At 46.2% G+C, this 13,275-nt stretch overlaps 2 protein-coding genes across 4 annotated transcripts; both read left to right on the top strand.

Annotated features, from left to right (window-relative positions):
* The first annotated feature begins 2,103 nt into the window (after positions 1-2,103).
* Positions 2,104-4,783, top strand: LOC146261212 (homeobox even-skipped homolog protein 2-like). Its single transcript, XM_084668603.1, has 3 exons — positions 2,104-2,461; positions 2,724-2,932; positions 3,213-4,783. The coding sequence occupies exons 1-3, from the start codon at positions 2,104-2,106 to the stop codon at positions 3,750-3,752; spliced, it is 1,107 nt and encodes a 368-aa protein (XP_084524729.1). The 3' UTR covers positions 3,753-4,783.
* Positions 4,784-5,996: 1,213 nt separating this feature from the next.
* lnpk (lunapark, ER junction formation factor) lies at positions 5,997-12,950 on the top strand. 3 transcript variants are annotated; one of them, XM_084668394.1, is made up of 14 exons: positions 5,997-7,231; positions 7,599-7,699; positions 8,054-8,095; positions 8,254-8,441; positions 8,772-8,830; positions 9,006-9,046; positions 9,134-9,217; positions 9,372-9,423; positions 9,616-9,828; positions 10,306-10,411; positions 10,512-10,582; positions 10,904-11,074; positions 11,304-11,492; positions 12,002-12,950. In XM_084668394.1, exons 2-14 carry the CDS (start codon positions 7,673-7,675, stop codon positions 12,193-12,195), a joined length of 1,437 nt encoding a protein of 478 aa, XP_084524520.1. In that variant the 5' UTR covers positions 5,997-7,231; positions 7,599-7,672; the 3' UTR covers positions 12,196-12,950. The 3 variants fall into 3 exon arrangements, with proteins under 3 accessions (XP_084524520.1, XP_084524521.1, XP_084524522.1); XM_084668395.1 differs by having other exon boundaries at positions 5,999-7,231; positions 11,304-11,405; XM_084668396.1 differs by lacking the exon at positions 11,304-11,492 and having other exon boundaries at positions 6,006-7,231.
* Positions 12,951-13,275: the final 325 nt, after the last annotated feature.

A 13,275-nucleotide genomic window follows, 5' to 3' on the forward strand; every position in this document is an offset into this window, starting at 1 on the left:
TAATATAAATAGATTGTTTTCATTTCATAACCCATCCACATGGTTTTATCAGTTTAATTAGCATTACAGGATGATTTCTAAGGATAGGCTCAACATGGCAAACACATATCAACATCGGAAACAATAGGCCTATAGTAGGCTATTGCTTAGCCTTCACGTAAATGTCTTACGAGACAATTGTGATTATTCGGTTGCAAGAAACGATAAAGTTTCACAAATAGGGCCTACATTAATTTGCTTTGAGCACAACAACAGTAGAGTTATAGTTATTTGCATGTGATGACTGTTTAATCCAAATAAAAGCAGTTGCAGTGTAGACAGTAGCCTATAGCCTAAATAAACTGGGTCATGCATTAAGGACGGGAATCTGGCGGATTATGGCACATTTCTGAAGAGAAGTAGCCTATAATTGAGCCAGTGTCTCAGGAAACTATGGAGAGGCAAGATTAAGGACATTTATGATAGGCTATCTATACATTTGTTGAGGTGAATTATTTTGCAATTATACTTATGACTTCGATTTTACCTGATCTGTGCCTTTGTAGCCTATCCAATTTAAACAGTTTACCGCAGACGGGAATCACTTTTTGGGGGCAGGCCTTTGATCTGAATTAGCTAGCTCTGGCACATTGGCTACCTAAAATCCAGTCTTTGGAAGCAGTTGATACATTTGCAGTACACAGCTAAGGTTGAAAAGAGCCAGTAGCCTGGCATCTGGTCCCCCTCTGGTGCCCATCCCTCACACACCCCTCCGTAAGCCAGACCCACTGCGGCCAGCCTGGGAGAGTGGAACGTCTCCTCAAAGTGAGTTCCGTTCTCTGTTTCAAAGGTTGTGTGTATCTGTGTCTGTCTGTGTGTGCGTGTGTGTGCGTGCGCGTGTGTGTGTGTGTGTGTGAGAGAGAGAGAGAGAGATAGAGAGAGAGAGAGAGAGAGAGAGAGAGAGAGAGAGAGAGAGAGAGAGACAGAGAGACAGAGAGAGAGAGAGAGAGACAGAGACAGAGACAGAGAGACAGAGAGAGATGGAGGTGGATGGTGGTGAGGGGGGTTGCATTCCAGAGAAGCGGAGGGCGGTGGGATGAAAGACCACTCCTCACACATGTGGACGATATGCGTCCCCAGCGACATTCACGGTCATGGTTTTGATACGTCATGTCCATGGCGTTTTAGTCCGAACTGCAAAGTCCGCAAGTGTTTATGCGGTGAACGAACACTAACTGAGTGGAGTTGACACGCCATCTAGTGGTAAAGGATGGGACACTTTGCTGTCTGCAAAGGCCCTTCTAATCTTCTTGACACAGAATTCTGACCAATTGAGAAAGTAAATGAATAGAGTAGTTGGAGTCAGAAGGAAGGATGGAAGACAGGACTTAATGAAGAAGGATGAGAGAGAGACGTTAAGGAAGCAAGGAAGTGTGCTTTGAACAATGAGTTTCAGATTGCTTCAACCCAAGACCACTAGATGGTGCCAACAGTCCAACACACAGTCGGTTTGACAGAAATATCTCTGAGCCAAGCTCTACTTGACTACTTGTAGTTGACCCTAACCCTGTTCAAGGAGATTGCATTTAGGGCTCAAGATGGACACCAGTTCACTGGATAGCATGTAGGGCCATGCATGTCTGTCCGACTCTATAACAGCTAACAAATAGCCTACAGGCGCTCAGCAGAAAACCGTATTTTTTTCAGATAGCAGAAACCCAGTATCCTTGCATGGAGCAAAAGTTTAGTTCTGGACATCGTCAACTGTAGATCAGATCCCCATAATTAGGAAAGGGGGAGGAGAGGAGATAGCTGGGCTTTCATTCATAACCTGCCTGTCAACTCGGCGCTATAGTGACCAGACTTGAGAGAGGAGGGAAGGCACAGTGACGTGCTGGTGAGGAGGGAGGAAAAGAAGAATCATATCTTGCACGTATACCTGCAGGCCAATCATGTACATCTAGGGATCTCTGAGTGTGTATTTTTGTGGATTAGAAAGCAGTCCTTTCTGGAACTTTGAGATGCAGAATCTGGGTCTGGAGAAGTCACCCAAAATCAAAATTCAATAGACTTGGGGGTAAAGCTTTAATTCTGTGAGTTGAGTCAGTCGTTCCAAGCAGCCTGATGGATAGTGCGCAGAAGGAGCTTGGCCTGGTGGAGCGAGCCAGGCGTCACAGCTCCATTGGCGGGAAACGTCCCACTTGCCTCTCAGAGCCCCGGGAACACGCAGTGTTAGGGACGCATGAGAGCCTCAACCCCATGGTTTCCAGTGGACATGTCAGTCGAGCCGCTGAGTTTGGAATCAAGAAACTTTTAAGCCCGTTTCACACAGGAAATGTGGACGCTCGTGTGGAGATAACATCATCCACTGACCAGACGAGGAGTGTGAAGTCGGAGCTGTCTCCGGAGTCAGACGCGGACAGCTTTGTGGAGGTTGGTTGTCCTCAGTCACCGGACAGCCGCAGCTCGCCAGAAGTCGGAGGTAGCCTTACATGTTTCTATAATTGGAGCCTGAAATAAACCCAATATAACCTAAAGTTTACGGTATGTGATTGGTGAAATATGTTTTGCCTGTTCAGAATCAGGAAATAGTAATAGTCAACATGTGCAGTTTTACAGGTGATTAAATAAACGTTTCCTAAATATTGGTCTGTTGGAGTGTACGCATTATACTTGGAAAATTCGTATGTGTCTCCTTGTCTTCATATATGCTATAAAAGCTATTCTTTGGGTTTTTCTCTCAGGGTTCTCTCACAACAGTTCTGAATCCTTACACACCATAAGCACATCCTTTAACGGCTGTTTGAGCTCGGAAGTTAGACGGTACCGTACAGCTTTCACCAGAGAGCAGATTGTGCGACTGGAGAAGGAGTTCCGCAGGGAGAGTTATGTTTCCAGACCAAGAAGGTGTGAGCTGTCCTCTGCTCTCAATCTGCCCGAGACAACAATTAAGGTGCTTCCAGCCGTTTGGTGGGGGGGGGCTTGACAATTTTATTTAAAAAAAAAAACGTCACTGAACAAGCGAGTAGCCTAATTTCTAAATTGATTAGGAGAGAGTGGGAGATGGTGCATTGTCCCCATCAACTCTGCATTGGACCCCTCATGGTGTCCAAGTCATCAAAGTAAATAAGATTTGAGGAAGCTATTACTTCTGTCCATTTGGCTGAAGCCTAAACAGCATCATACTGTTTCCATAGACCCTCAGGTGTAACTCTGTTGTTGTCATCTTTCAGGTGTGGTTTCAGAACCGGCGAATGAAAGACAAGCGTCAGCGCGTGGCCATGTCCTGGCCTCATCCGTCTGACCCAAGCTTCTACACATACATGCTTGCCGGCGGCATAACGCTCCCATTCCAGCCTCACCTGCCTCTTCCCTATTTCCCACACCTGGGCATGACTGGGGCTGTAACACCAATACACCCACTGGACTCTTTCCATGCACTACCTCACCCTTACTCGCGCCCGGAACTACTCGGTAGCCTCCGGCATCCCAGTTTCCACCAGTCTCACAGAGGACTCGAGAGCTGCATCCCAGCAGTGTCTGAAGTGGTCAGTGTGCCATTAAACCACCACAGGCCATGCTTGTGTCTTGGCTGCAACAGTAGCAGCCCTGGCCCTGGCCTCCTACACAAAAGGAGCAGCAGCTCAGAGTTCACATGCCCAGCAGCAAACCAGCAGTCAGATGCCAGATCTCTCTACTCTGCGGCTGTCCTCAATACGTCATCGCAGGTCCCGAAAGAGGAGTCCCCGCTTACCAGAAAGGGATTTCTGTAAGCCGCCACATCAACCACCCTTATAAAGCCATCGCCAAGCATATATTTTCTGTCAATCTGTTTTGATGCTGCTCCTCTCTTTTGTGATGAATTTAATCGTACGGTCTCGCATGGGAACACACGGCGGAGCCGCAAGCGGAGAGAAAGGAGTGGCAGCTTCACGTTGAGCAGCTCACACAGGGACAGACCAATTAGAGACGTCATGTCAGGGCCCACAATGTTCAGCTTTGGCATGCTGGTCTGGAAACACTCACCAAGGGCACCCAGACAGACACGTGACTGACACCTCCAGGGGCATCCTGTCATGACAACCCACGAGGGACATCATTAGGCCGCCGAGTGACTGCATTTCCATAGAAAAGATATGCAATTGCGCCTTTTAGAATCTCACATGCACACAAACTGTAGAGGCTACTGTTTTGGACTATAAATATTTTATGTAATTAGCCCTGACCAAAGGACATTTAAAACACAAACTCAAAGACAAACAACTATGTTGGATAGCAAACTGAACAGCTTTGGTCAGCTTTGAAAATCTAGAAATTCAGATTCATCCAAACAAAGGCCTTTTACATTCAATGATACAAAAGGAAAGTCTTCAAATGACCACCACAACATGCACAAACAATGGTTTGCCTGAACACACCCATTACACTTGTTATAATATTGTATTGTGACTGTCAAACACCATGTAGCCTATAATGAAAAACCTTGTTAGTATGGGTTGTGGGGATCTTTAAAATGTCTTTTAATTGTATGATTTTCACAAACACATTTTGTTTAGAATACACATTTGTTAATCTTTTAAATGGTATACGGTTGCCTATATTGTGTGTATAAATTAATTGCAGGCTATTTATTTTAAGTCTGAAAATAAGAAATGGAATAGGCCTGAGTATTGTGTCTATTTCCTTAAAATTTACAGGCACTTTGCCGATTCATCTCTTTCAGTTTTCATATGCGGGTTTTGGTAGTCCTAGTATGAGAGCGTCGACAGACTGCTAATAGCCTACATTATTAGATTGTAATATGTTATAATAGCCAAAAAAGCTTCTTCATTCAGGAATTTAAAGAAGAATAGTGGTCAAATAAATCAAAGACAAACAAAAGCCAATAGGCTCGAAGTTAGCTTTTAGAAACAATAAACTCGTTGGAGACTGCGTACTCGTTGGAGCCTGCATATCTTTGCATCTTTCTTGACATTTCTTCTCCGTTTACAGAAACTCGCCAGTTTCGCTCTTGATTGATAGGCTTATTAGCCTAACATGTGCTCATGTAAGCGTGACCGGGTTGCTTGTGTTTGGAATAATGTTTTATCCTACTTAACGGACTGTGAGCCAGAACCGACAACAGCTAGAGGTTCTCCCGTAGTGCTAGCCTATACATTCAACTGCACGTGCCATTCATGTTTAGGCAATAGTTTGGGCAAACCTTAAAAAATTGTGAAACATACATTTCGATTTTTTTTCAGACAACTCTGTCAATTATGATAATTATCAAACATTTATGTCACTTTAGTCAAACGAACGTCCCCGTCATTTCCAGAGACATCCAATGTAAAAGTGAAAAAGAAGATGCCGTTGCCGATGTCCCCATTTAAATGGCATGCATTTTAAATGCTGATTAATGTCATTAAATAAAAATAATGGCTTATCCAACTTAATAGCCTGATGAAACCAACACTAACAACAGTTTGATGGAACAATATATTAATGGAAACGAGTTGTAAGCTACAACAGAGGCTACTCTGTGCCAACTGCCTCTAATAGCCCTACTCACTGTTTATAGGTTACTATTGTCATTTCTATATCTGTGTTAAAACGAAAGATTTCATACAGCCTATTTGGGACCACTTTGGGCATCCTTTCAGGTTTTGGACCCCACAAGGGTATACCCTTGAGGTGTCTCATCAACAATTTCATGGATATTGTTCAACTTTTTACGGTTCCAGTAGGCCAAGAGACCTAGATTTATAATGCCTTAAAGGTGACATGACATGAAAACTTCATTTTATGAGGTTATTTAGCATTAATATGAGTTCCCCTAGCCTGCCTTTGGTCCCCCAGTGGCTAGAATTTTCAATTAGTGTAAACCAAGACCTGCGTGTTCTTCTCCGCCTTTGACAAAATGAAGGCTCAATTGCGCTGTTTGAAAATCTCCCCCGAGTGACGTAGATCGGGGGAAGGTTACCTCCCCTCTCTCTGCTTTGCCCGACCAGATCATCTGGCCCGCCCATGAGAAACAGAGCTACCACCGTGCAAGGGCGAGTGCGATATCGGTTTTTCCTGGAGATACATCATGGCGAGCAAACAAACGAAGCATAACAGTTGCTCAGTGCTTGGATGTACAAATGCAAGCACAAATCTTTTTTTAGTTCCTTCATCGGAGCCTCTGCACAACCCCTATCTTAATTGTATTTTCGCTGGAAATGCGCCGACACAACTTCCCAAAGTGTTGTATGTCTGCGCCAAACATTTCAGCCACTACTGTTTCCTCAACTTGAGCCAAGACAAATCTGGCCTTGCTGAAATTAAATTCTGGATCATTACTAAATCTCCTTAGAACCTTGGATGAGTAAGTAACTAACGTGATCATTTTGTTGCTTTACTGTATATGGTTACCTAGCTTACTACCCTTAGAATATGGCTGTAAAATTAGCTCTGCAGCTAACAGCTGAGTTACTGTTGCTAACGTGAAGATAAATGCCATCAAGTATGTATGTGTGTGAATACAAACGCTGTAACGCGAGTGTACACTTCTTTGTTATTTGATAACCGTTCTGCTGTTGGTGTTATGGCTCGCGATATCCGCCTTTCTCCACATTGAAATGACTGAGTGTGCACCTCTGCAAACCAGGGTGATCAGATGAGAATGGCTAAATTCGAGGCATCTTACAGCAACGCCGGGGGCTACGAACCATTGCGATACATCCGTTGTAAACATTAGCGCATGTTGCCGCCCCTCCTCTCCTCATTAGCATTTAAAGCTACAGACATAGAAACAGCGCGTTCTGAGGAAAGCTGATTGTGGGACTACTTGTAGCGGCTATAATTTTGCACCATGGCTGAATTTCGGGAAAGATACTTCAGATACATTATTAGGAGACCACTAAGGCCTATATAAAAGCATCCAAAAACAGCATTTCACCTATTGATGGTTCTTGCTTTTAGCGCTCCACTTGCGAGATTGAAACTCGACCCAACACATTTAACCATGATTCAAAGGGGATTATTGCTTTGAGCTAGGCTATATATAATTTATTTTTAACTCAAATCCTTTTGCCATCGTAAAAAAAAAGAAGAAAAAAGGTTAATCAGTGGAGATATGTTCTTCTTTAAAATCCACAAAAGGGGGTTGTACCCAAACTACAACGCAAAGGGCTCTGGGAGAATCTCTGTGTTGTTGTCTGTGGCACGCTGGCATAAACTACGTCATTTTACCACAAGCGCTCGCTGCAAGGCACCCGGTTAAAGCTGAGACGTGAGTGATGTGATCTAGTAGCTAATGTTGAGTTGGCTGACTGGCTTGCTGGCATCATAATTTATCTAGACGCAAACTGCTAGTACATCTGGAATTAAACAATATTTGGCGAATTTAATTAACCAAGTTTTGGTTTGAGATTTGCTAGCATTGATAGCTAGCCAAGGTAGCTAGTGCTAACTACAGCTACAGTACATAAAGCCATTTTCGCTTGCTTGTTAGCTGTTCTTCTAGCAAGCCAGCATCAGCTGTCTCGTGTCCTTATAACCCGTTAGCTAAAGTTAATTATCATCGTAAGTAGGGCCAGAAAATGCTTGATAGCTGACTACGCTCATCTAATGTTAAGCTCGTTTTCAACTGCCTCCAGTTAGCTAAGATCTAGCTATCGCCGGTGAAGGCAGTCCCTGGGAACGGAGATATCTTGTAGGGGTGTCTGCAGACATGGGGGCTCTCTTATCCCGGTGGAAGGTACGTATGCACCATTGCCCTTTAATCACTTTTGTGACATGCCTCCTTTCTGTCTTCCTGGTCACCTGGTCCTTAGCCCTAGAACAGAGGTAACTCCATTAAGATCTGACCACAATCAGCAACTGATCGCCTGCTGCGGGCATGAGACTAGGACCTGGCTGATCTGGCCAACATTGTGTTGAGATCACAGCTGAATTTCGCTTCACCTTATATAGTCACTGTCTGTTGTAAATATTGCCCATTGGTTGTAATTTGATATGAACATTTAATTAGGCTTCAGCCCCAGCAATCATTTGTTTAAGTGATTATAATGGTATTGATTGTTATGACTAACTGTATCTGGTGTTGCTTAAGACCAAGCAGACCACGGTGGAATTGCTGGAGAGCCTGGATAAGGTGAGTGGTGGCTGCATTACTGCATCCCTTCACTACCTGGCTGGGAAAACAGTCACCAAGCCGTTACCCCATATCTACCTGTCTGACCTGCTTCACACACTCAGCTGTTTGGCTGTGTGCGATTAGCCTTTCTAAGCAATGGTCTCACCTCTGCACAGGATATCAAGGACCTGGAGGAGTTTCGAGCCAAAAACCAGCGCCTGCAGAAGCTGTGGGTGGGCCGCTTGCTTCTCTACTCCTCCGTGCTCTACCTGCTGGCCTGTCTCTGGGTCTACTGCTGGAACCTGCCGGAACAGTGGAGCTCAAAGCTCCTGATGGCCCTTCCCCTCCTCACCTTCCCCATCCTGTAGGTACTGGAGTAGGAGAGGGAGGGAGGGGTGGAAGAGGCAGTGCCGGTCCTTCCTATAGGCGACATAGGCAGCCGCCTAGGGCGGGGTAGGTAAACCTTGCCTAGGACTCCAAATGTGCTAGGACCGGCACTGGGAAGAGGTGAAAGGTGGGATGATATTCTAGATAGGAGGGTAAGGGAAAGGAGAGAGGGAGGCATCTTAAAGGAGGGAAAACTAGGGAGTTGATTTTACTTTCATTCTTTCATCTACACTAAATGCAATGAAATGTTCCATTACAAGCATTCAACCCATGCCCAGCTAACGCTAACTGTTGGTTGTCTACACAGAGTGTGGTTCATGAGGAAGCTTCTGCTTTTCCTGTTTACCAAGCGCACAGAGAGAAACAGTAAGCATGGCTCCTCCCGTCCATCCTTGACCCCACCGTGACGAGTGTGACATCACGCCTTCTTTCGGCATCTGGCACTGTTCACATTCTGAACGCCTGTTTGTCTGTCTCTCTCTGCGACTGGCCTGGGAATGTCTCTCTGTATAGTTATATTGTCTCATCAACTGTGTTTCAGATGACAAGCTAGAAGATTTGAAAGTTGAGAAGAGAAAGACCGTAAGTATGTGTGGGTGTGATGAGTGTTGCAATAGCCAGCTTTCCATGTCAGGTGAAACTAACCTCTCCCGATCTTAAAAATCCCAGCTGGAGGAGGTGATGGAGAAGGAAACGTACAAGAACGCCAAGCTGATCCTGGAGAGGTTTGACCCAGAGGCCAAGAAGAGAGCAGTGAGTGCCAACTTCTCTCAGTCTCACCTTTTCTTTTTTAGAATTTGACCTTGTAGAGACCATAGCAAGTCTAGTGGTTGTTTTGGGGTCTTTTTAATGCTTTACAATGCTAGTCAGAATAGATAATGGTTGATGTTCTGGTTGCCTCTATCAGGAGATGGAGTCTACACCTGTGAGGCCTCAAATGACGCCCAGACCAGGACAGGGTAAAGTCCTTAATCACCACACCTATTACACATGCCACACAAACAAACACACACAGTTAGAGAGAGAACAATTAGAGAGGTGATTGATTTTCTTGCCTTGAGATCGGTCACCTGTCTGTGCCTGGTATCGATGAAGACGACGATGATGATGATATTTAGGGAGCCGTGGTAACCAGTTCCTATCCCCCTCAGAGCTCCGTCAGAGAGGGTTGGCCATGAGACCCCCTGTCATGGGGACACCCATGACCCCCCTGCCAGGGCTGGGTCCTGGAGCTACTCCTGCGGGGCCCCCCCTCCACGCGGCCCCTGGAGGGCCCCCAGAGAGGGGCCTCTCTGCCACCCAGCAGGACCTGATAAGGAGACCCCCTCTCCACATGACCCCCGGCACCTCCATCCCTGGCATGGGTGAGGACACTCCTGACCCCTGACCGCAATGCCTGTTAGGGTTGAGTTCAGCCTTTACACCTTCTAGGCCTAGCCCTTACTTCATAACCCCTGCCTCCTACCTCCTGCTTCCTAACTCCTGCCTCCTAGCTCCAATTCTCAGTGAATGAGTCTGTTAGCTTTAGTCCTCTTTCAACTGGTGATCCGACATTCCAGCTCGGATGTAGTCATGCAGGCACTTGAATAACATGTTGATCCCCCTCGTGGTGTGGATTAGATAAGCAGACTGTTGCATAAGCAGAGTGGTGAGATCACAGAGTGTGGCTGTTGTGCTGGTCCTAAAGCTTGTTTATTCTACACATGTCCATCCCAGGGGGCACAAACCTCCAAGCACCTCTAAACAACACCTCTGGAGAATGTATGGACACACACAGACATACTGGTCAATGAAAGATACAGCCTGTATTGCTTCTTGACGTTTCCCTTCCCCTTGTGCAGGCTTCCACCCCCCCGGCCCTCCCCTTGCCAGGCCAGTGTTGCCACAGGAACGAGGTACGGTGGACCGTGTCATAGAGTACCTAGTCGGGGACGGACCTCAGAACCGGTGAGCAAGGGCCACCTACGTAACATCAGGGGTAGGGACAGTACCTCCCCTTCAGGAGAAGGAGGGGACACCAGGTCATCATCTGTCTCTATACCCCCAGGTATGCCCTGATCTGTCAGCAGTGTTTTTCCCACAACGGCATGGCTCTGAAGGAGGAGTTTGAGTACTTGGGTAAGATGCCTCTCTGGTGCTACAAAATCAATGCATCTACAGTACCTTGGCTTGATGTGGAGAGTCCTTTCTGATGGTCAGTTAACTGTACAACTATAGTTTTAAAAACCCTCTTCCCGTACTGAGTGGCTTTGGATAAAAGTACGCTAAATGAATACATTGATTTAGCACACATTTGCTAATAACTGTCACTATGTATTTCCCTCTCTGCCTCTCACTCTTTAACCGTTTGTCTTTCTCTCAAAACGGACTCGCTCTTCATCACTTTCCGACTTGATCTCTTCAACTGTCTCCCGCCCAATCTCTGTCTTGCTCTGTCAGCATTTAGGTGTGCCTACTGCTACACTCTAAACCCAGCCAGGAAGACCCGCCCCCAGGCTCCCCGTCTCCCAGAGTTCAGCTTTGAGAGGAGGCTGCGCTCAGAGTCTCCCTCCCCAGGGCCCGCAGCTGGTTCTGGAGCCAACACGGATGACAGTGCCCCCCCCTCTGGAGGTACGGTGGTTCAGTGTTTCCTCTCGCTCTGATGGGTTATGTTGTGATGTACACGTGTGTGTTAGCAAATTAGCTGTTCTTTAGCAACCTAGTTAGCTCTCATTTCATAACCCTAAAATGTGTCATAGCGCAGTGCTCCATGTTGTGTGTACACTGTGTGTGTGTGTACGCTTTACGTATTTTTGATCAGTAACCATGGCTTAATCTGTTGTTGCTGTTGTTTGTGTAGCTGTTGAGAGTCACAGAAGCTGTGCTCCCCTAGCCCCTGCCCCTTGGAGTTCAGTCCATTCAAGCCTCCCCCTTCTGAACCTGGAGAACTGTCAGAACCAAGGTTCTACCCAAGCTCAGTTTGGGTCACTACACAACCTCTACCAGCAGCCCCCCTCTTCTGGTCCAGGACTGACCAGTCCACAAGCTGGTCAGGCCATCTAGCTACCTCTAACAAGCCAGTTAGCCAGGCTACATAGCTGCTGCTGCTTCATACATCTAGCCAAGCAAGCTGGCTACTGCTAATCAGCTAGCTGGACTGGTCGCTGAGCTGTATCATTAGCCCACTTCTCCGCCACTTCGGTCTATGCTCATAGACCATCTGCCAATCACCATCCTCTAAGCTCAGGGTTGTCAAATCAACTGGCATGTTTTTTTTTTTTACCAACCAGATTATGGTTCCCTAACCAAGTGCGTGTGAAATTGTGCTATTTGATCCCACTAACCATAAGTGGTGATTGTTGATCCCTGGGAAATCAAGAAAAAAATGAATTTTGATTGCTTTTATTCCTTATTCCACTGAGCATGCTGCTGATTGTGTAATCTTCTATCTTTTAAAACCTCCTTCCTATAGTTTTCTATTTGTCTTTTCTCTCTCTCATTGGTGTATTGATTGACCTGATGTTGTGTGTGCGTGTGTGTGTGTGTTCATATGTGTAGATGAGAGGGAGTGTGAGGGTCCGTCAGAGGAAGCCAAGCCCCAGGCTGAGGCCTCATTGCTGGGAGAAGAGGAGTTGTCCCAGCTAGAGGAGCCAGAGCAGCTGGAGCCTCCTGAGAACGAGCATGGCGCCACCTGGAGGCAGGAGGAGGAACTACACCCACCCCAGCAAGATGTAGTAGAGGACCTCAGCTGAACACCCCATTCCTGTCTGGAAGACTTCCTATTCCTGTCTGTGCTCTGCATAGCCTGCTTGTTGACTGGTCTTTTTACAGCTTGAATTCATTCAATATTTAAATTCTCTTGTTGGCTAGAGATTATACTTTGGGCTTGTGATTTGATTCTGTATTTTCTTTCTAGTTGCACTAAATCTGCATAGATGACCAAGATTGTTCCTTTGTAAGCATACCTTTTGGACTTGATTATTAAGGGGTTTTTCCCTGCATCTCTGTGTTACAAACCTCCATTATATGTGGAGATGCACTGCTCCCCCCCCCCCCGTCCACTCTCTCTCTCCCTGTGTGTGTGTGTGTGTGTGTGTGTGTGTGTGTGTGTGTGTGTGTGTGTGTGTGTGTGTGTGTGTGTGTGTGTGTGTGTGTGTGTGTGTGTGTGTGTGTGTGTGTGCGTGTACGGTTCTGGACTACGCTCATTGTGTGTGTGGCAGTACTGTTGTGCCTTTCTGTAAGGATTGTTATGGCTACTCTTCAGCCTAGATAAGCCCAGTGTGTGTGTGTGTGTGTTTACATGAGGAAACTAGAAACAAGAGGACATCAGTGTTTAATCATTTATTTATGCTTTTTTAAGGTACAGTTTACACCTCTCGTCCTCTGCCTATGATCTGTAAAAGAAAATCTGGTTGTAATGTGTCAAAGCAGCTCGAATGCCCAATTACAGCAAACGTCCCTGTATTTTGTGTGTGCATGGCACGCCAATTAAAGTTTTAAACTGAAACCAGTGTCCATGCCTTGGATCCCTTCACCTTGGGTGGCATGCCTGTCATGTCTGGAGACACCCATTTAAATCTCTCTCCAATCCTTCCCTCCACTCCTGTCTGCAGCTGGAGTAGGTTGTCTCCACCAGGTAAGCCCCCCTATATGAACCAGTGATCTTAGGAGGAGTACAAGCTCTCTGGGGTAACCGCTTCGCGGAGTGTTCACTGGTGTGGTTCAGATCGCAATATGTTCCCACTCGCGTGTAACCTGGTAATGAGACTAGGGACATGCACCAACATGCACATGTTCCAACGAGAGGCTCGCACACACAGGCACATCGTACA

The sequence above is a fragment of the Hypomesus nipponensis genome, chromosome 12 (assembly GCF_054491055.1).
Source record: "Hypomesus nipponensis isolate SF chromosome 12, ASM5449105v1, whole genome shotgun sequence".
In the NCBI taxonomy this organism is placed as follows: Eukaryota; Metazoa; Chordata; class Actinopteri; order Osmeriformes; family Osmeridae; genus Hypomesus; species Hypomesus nipponensis.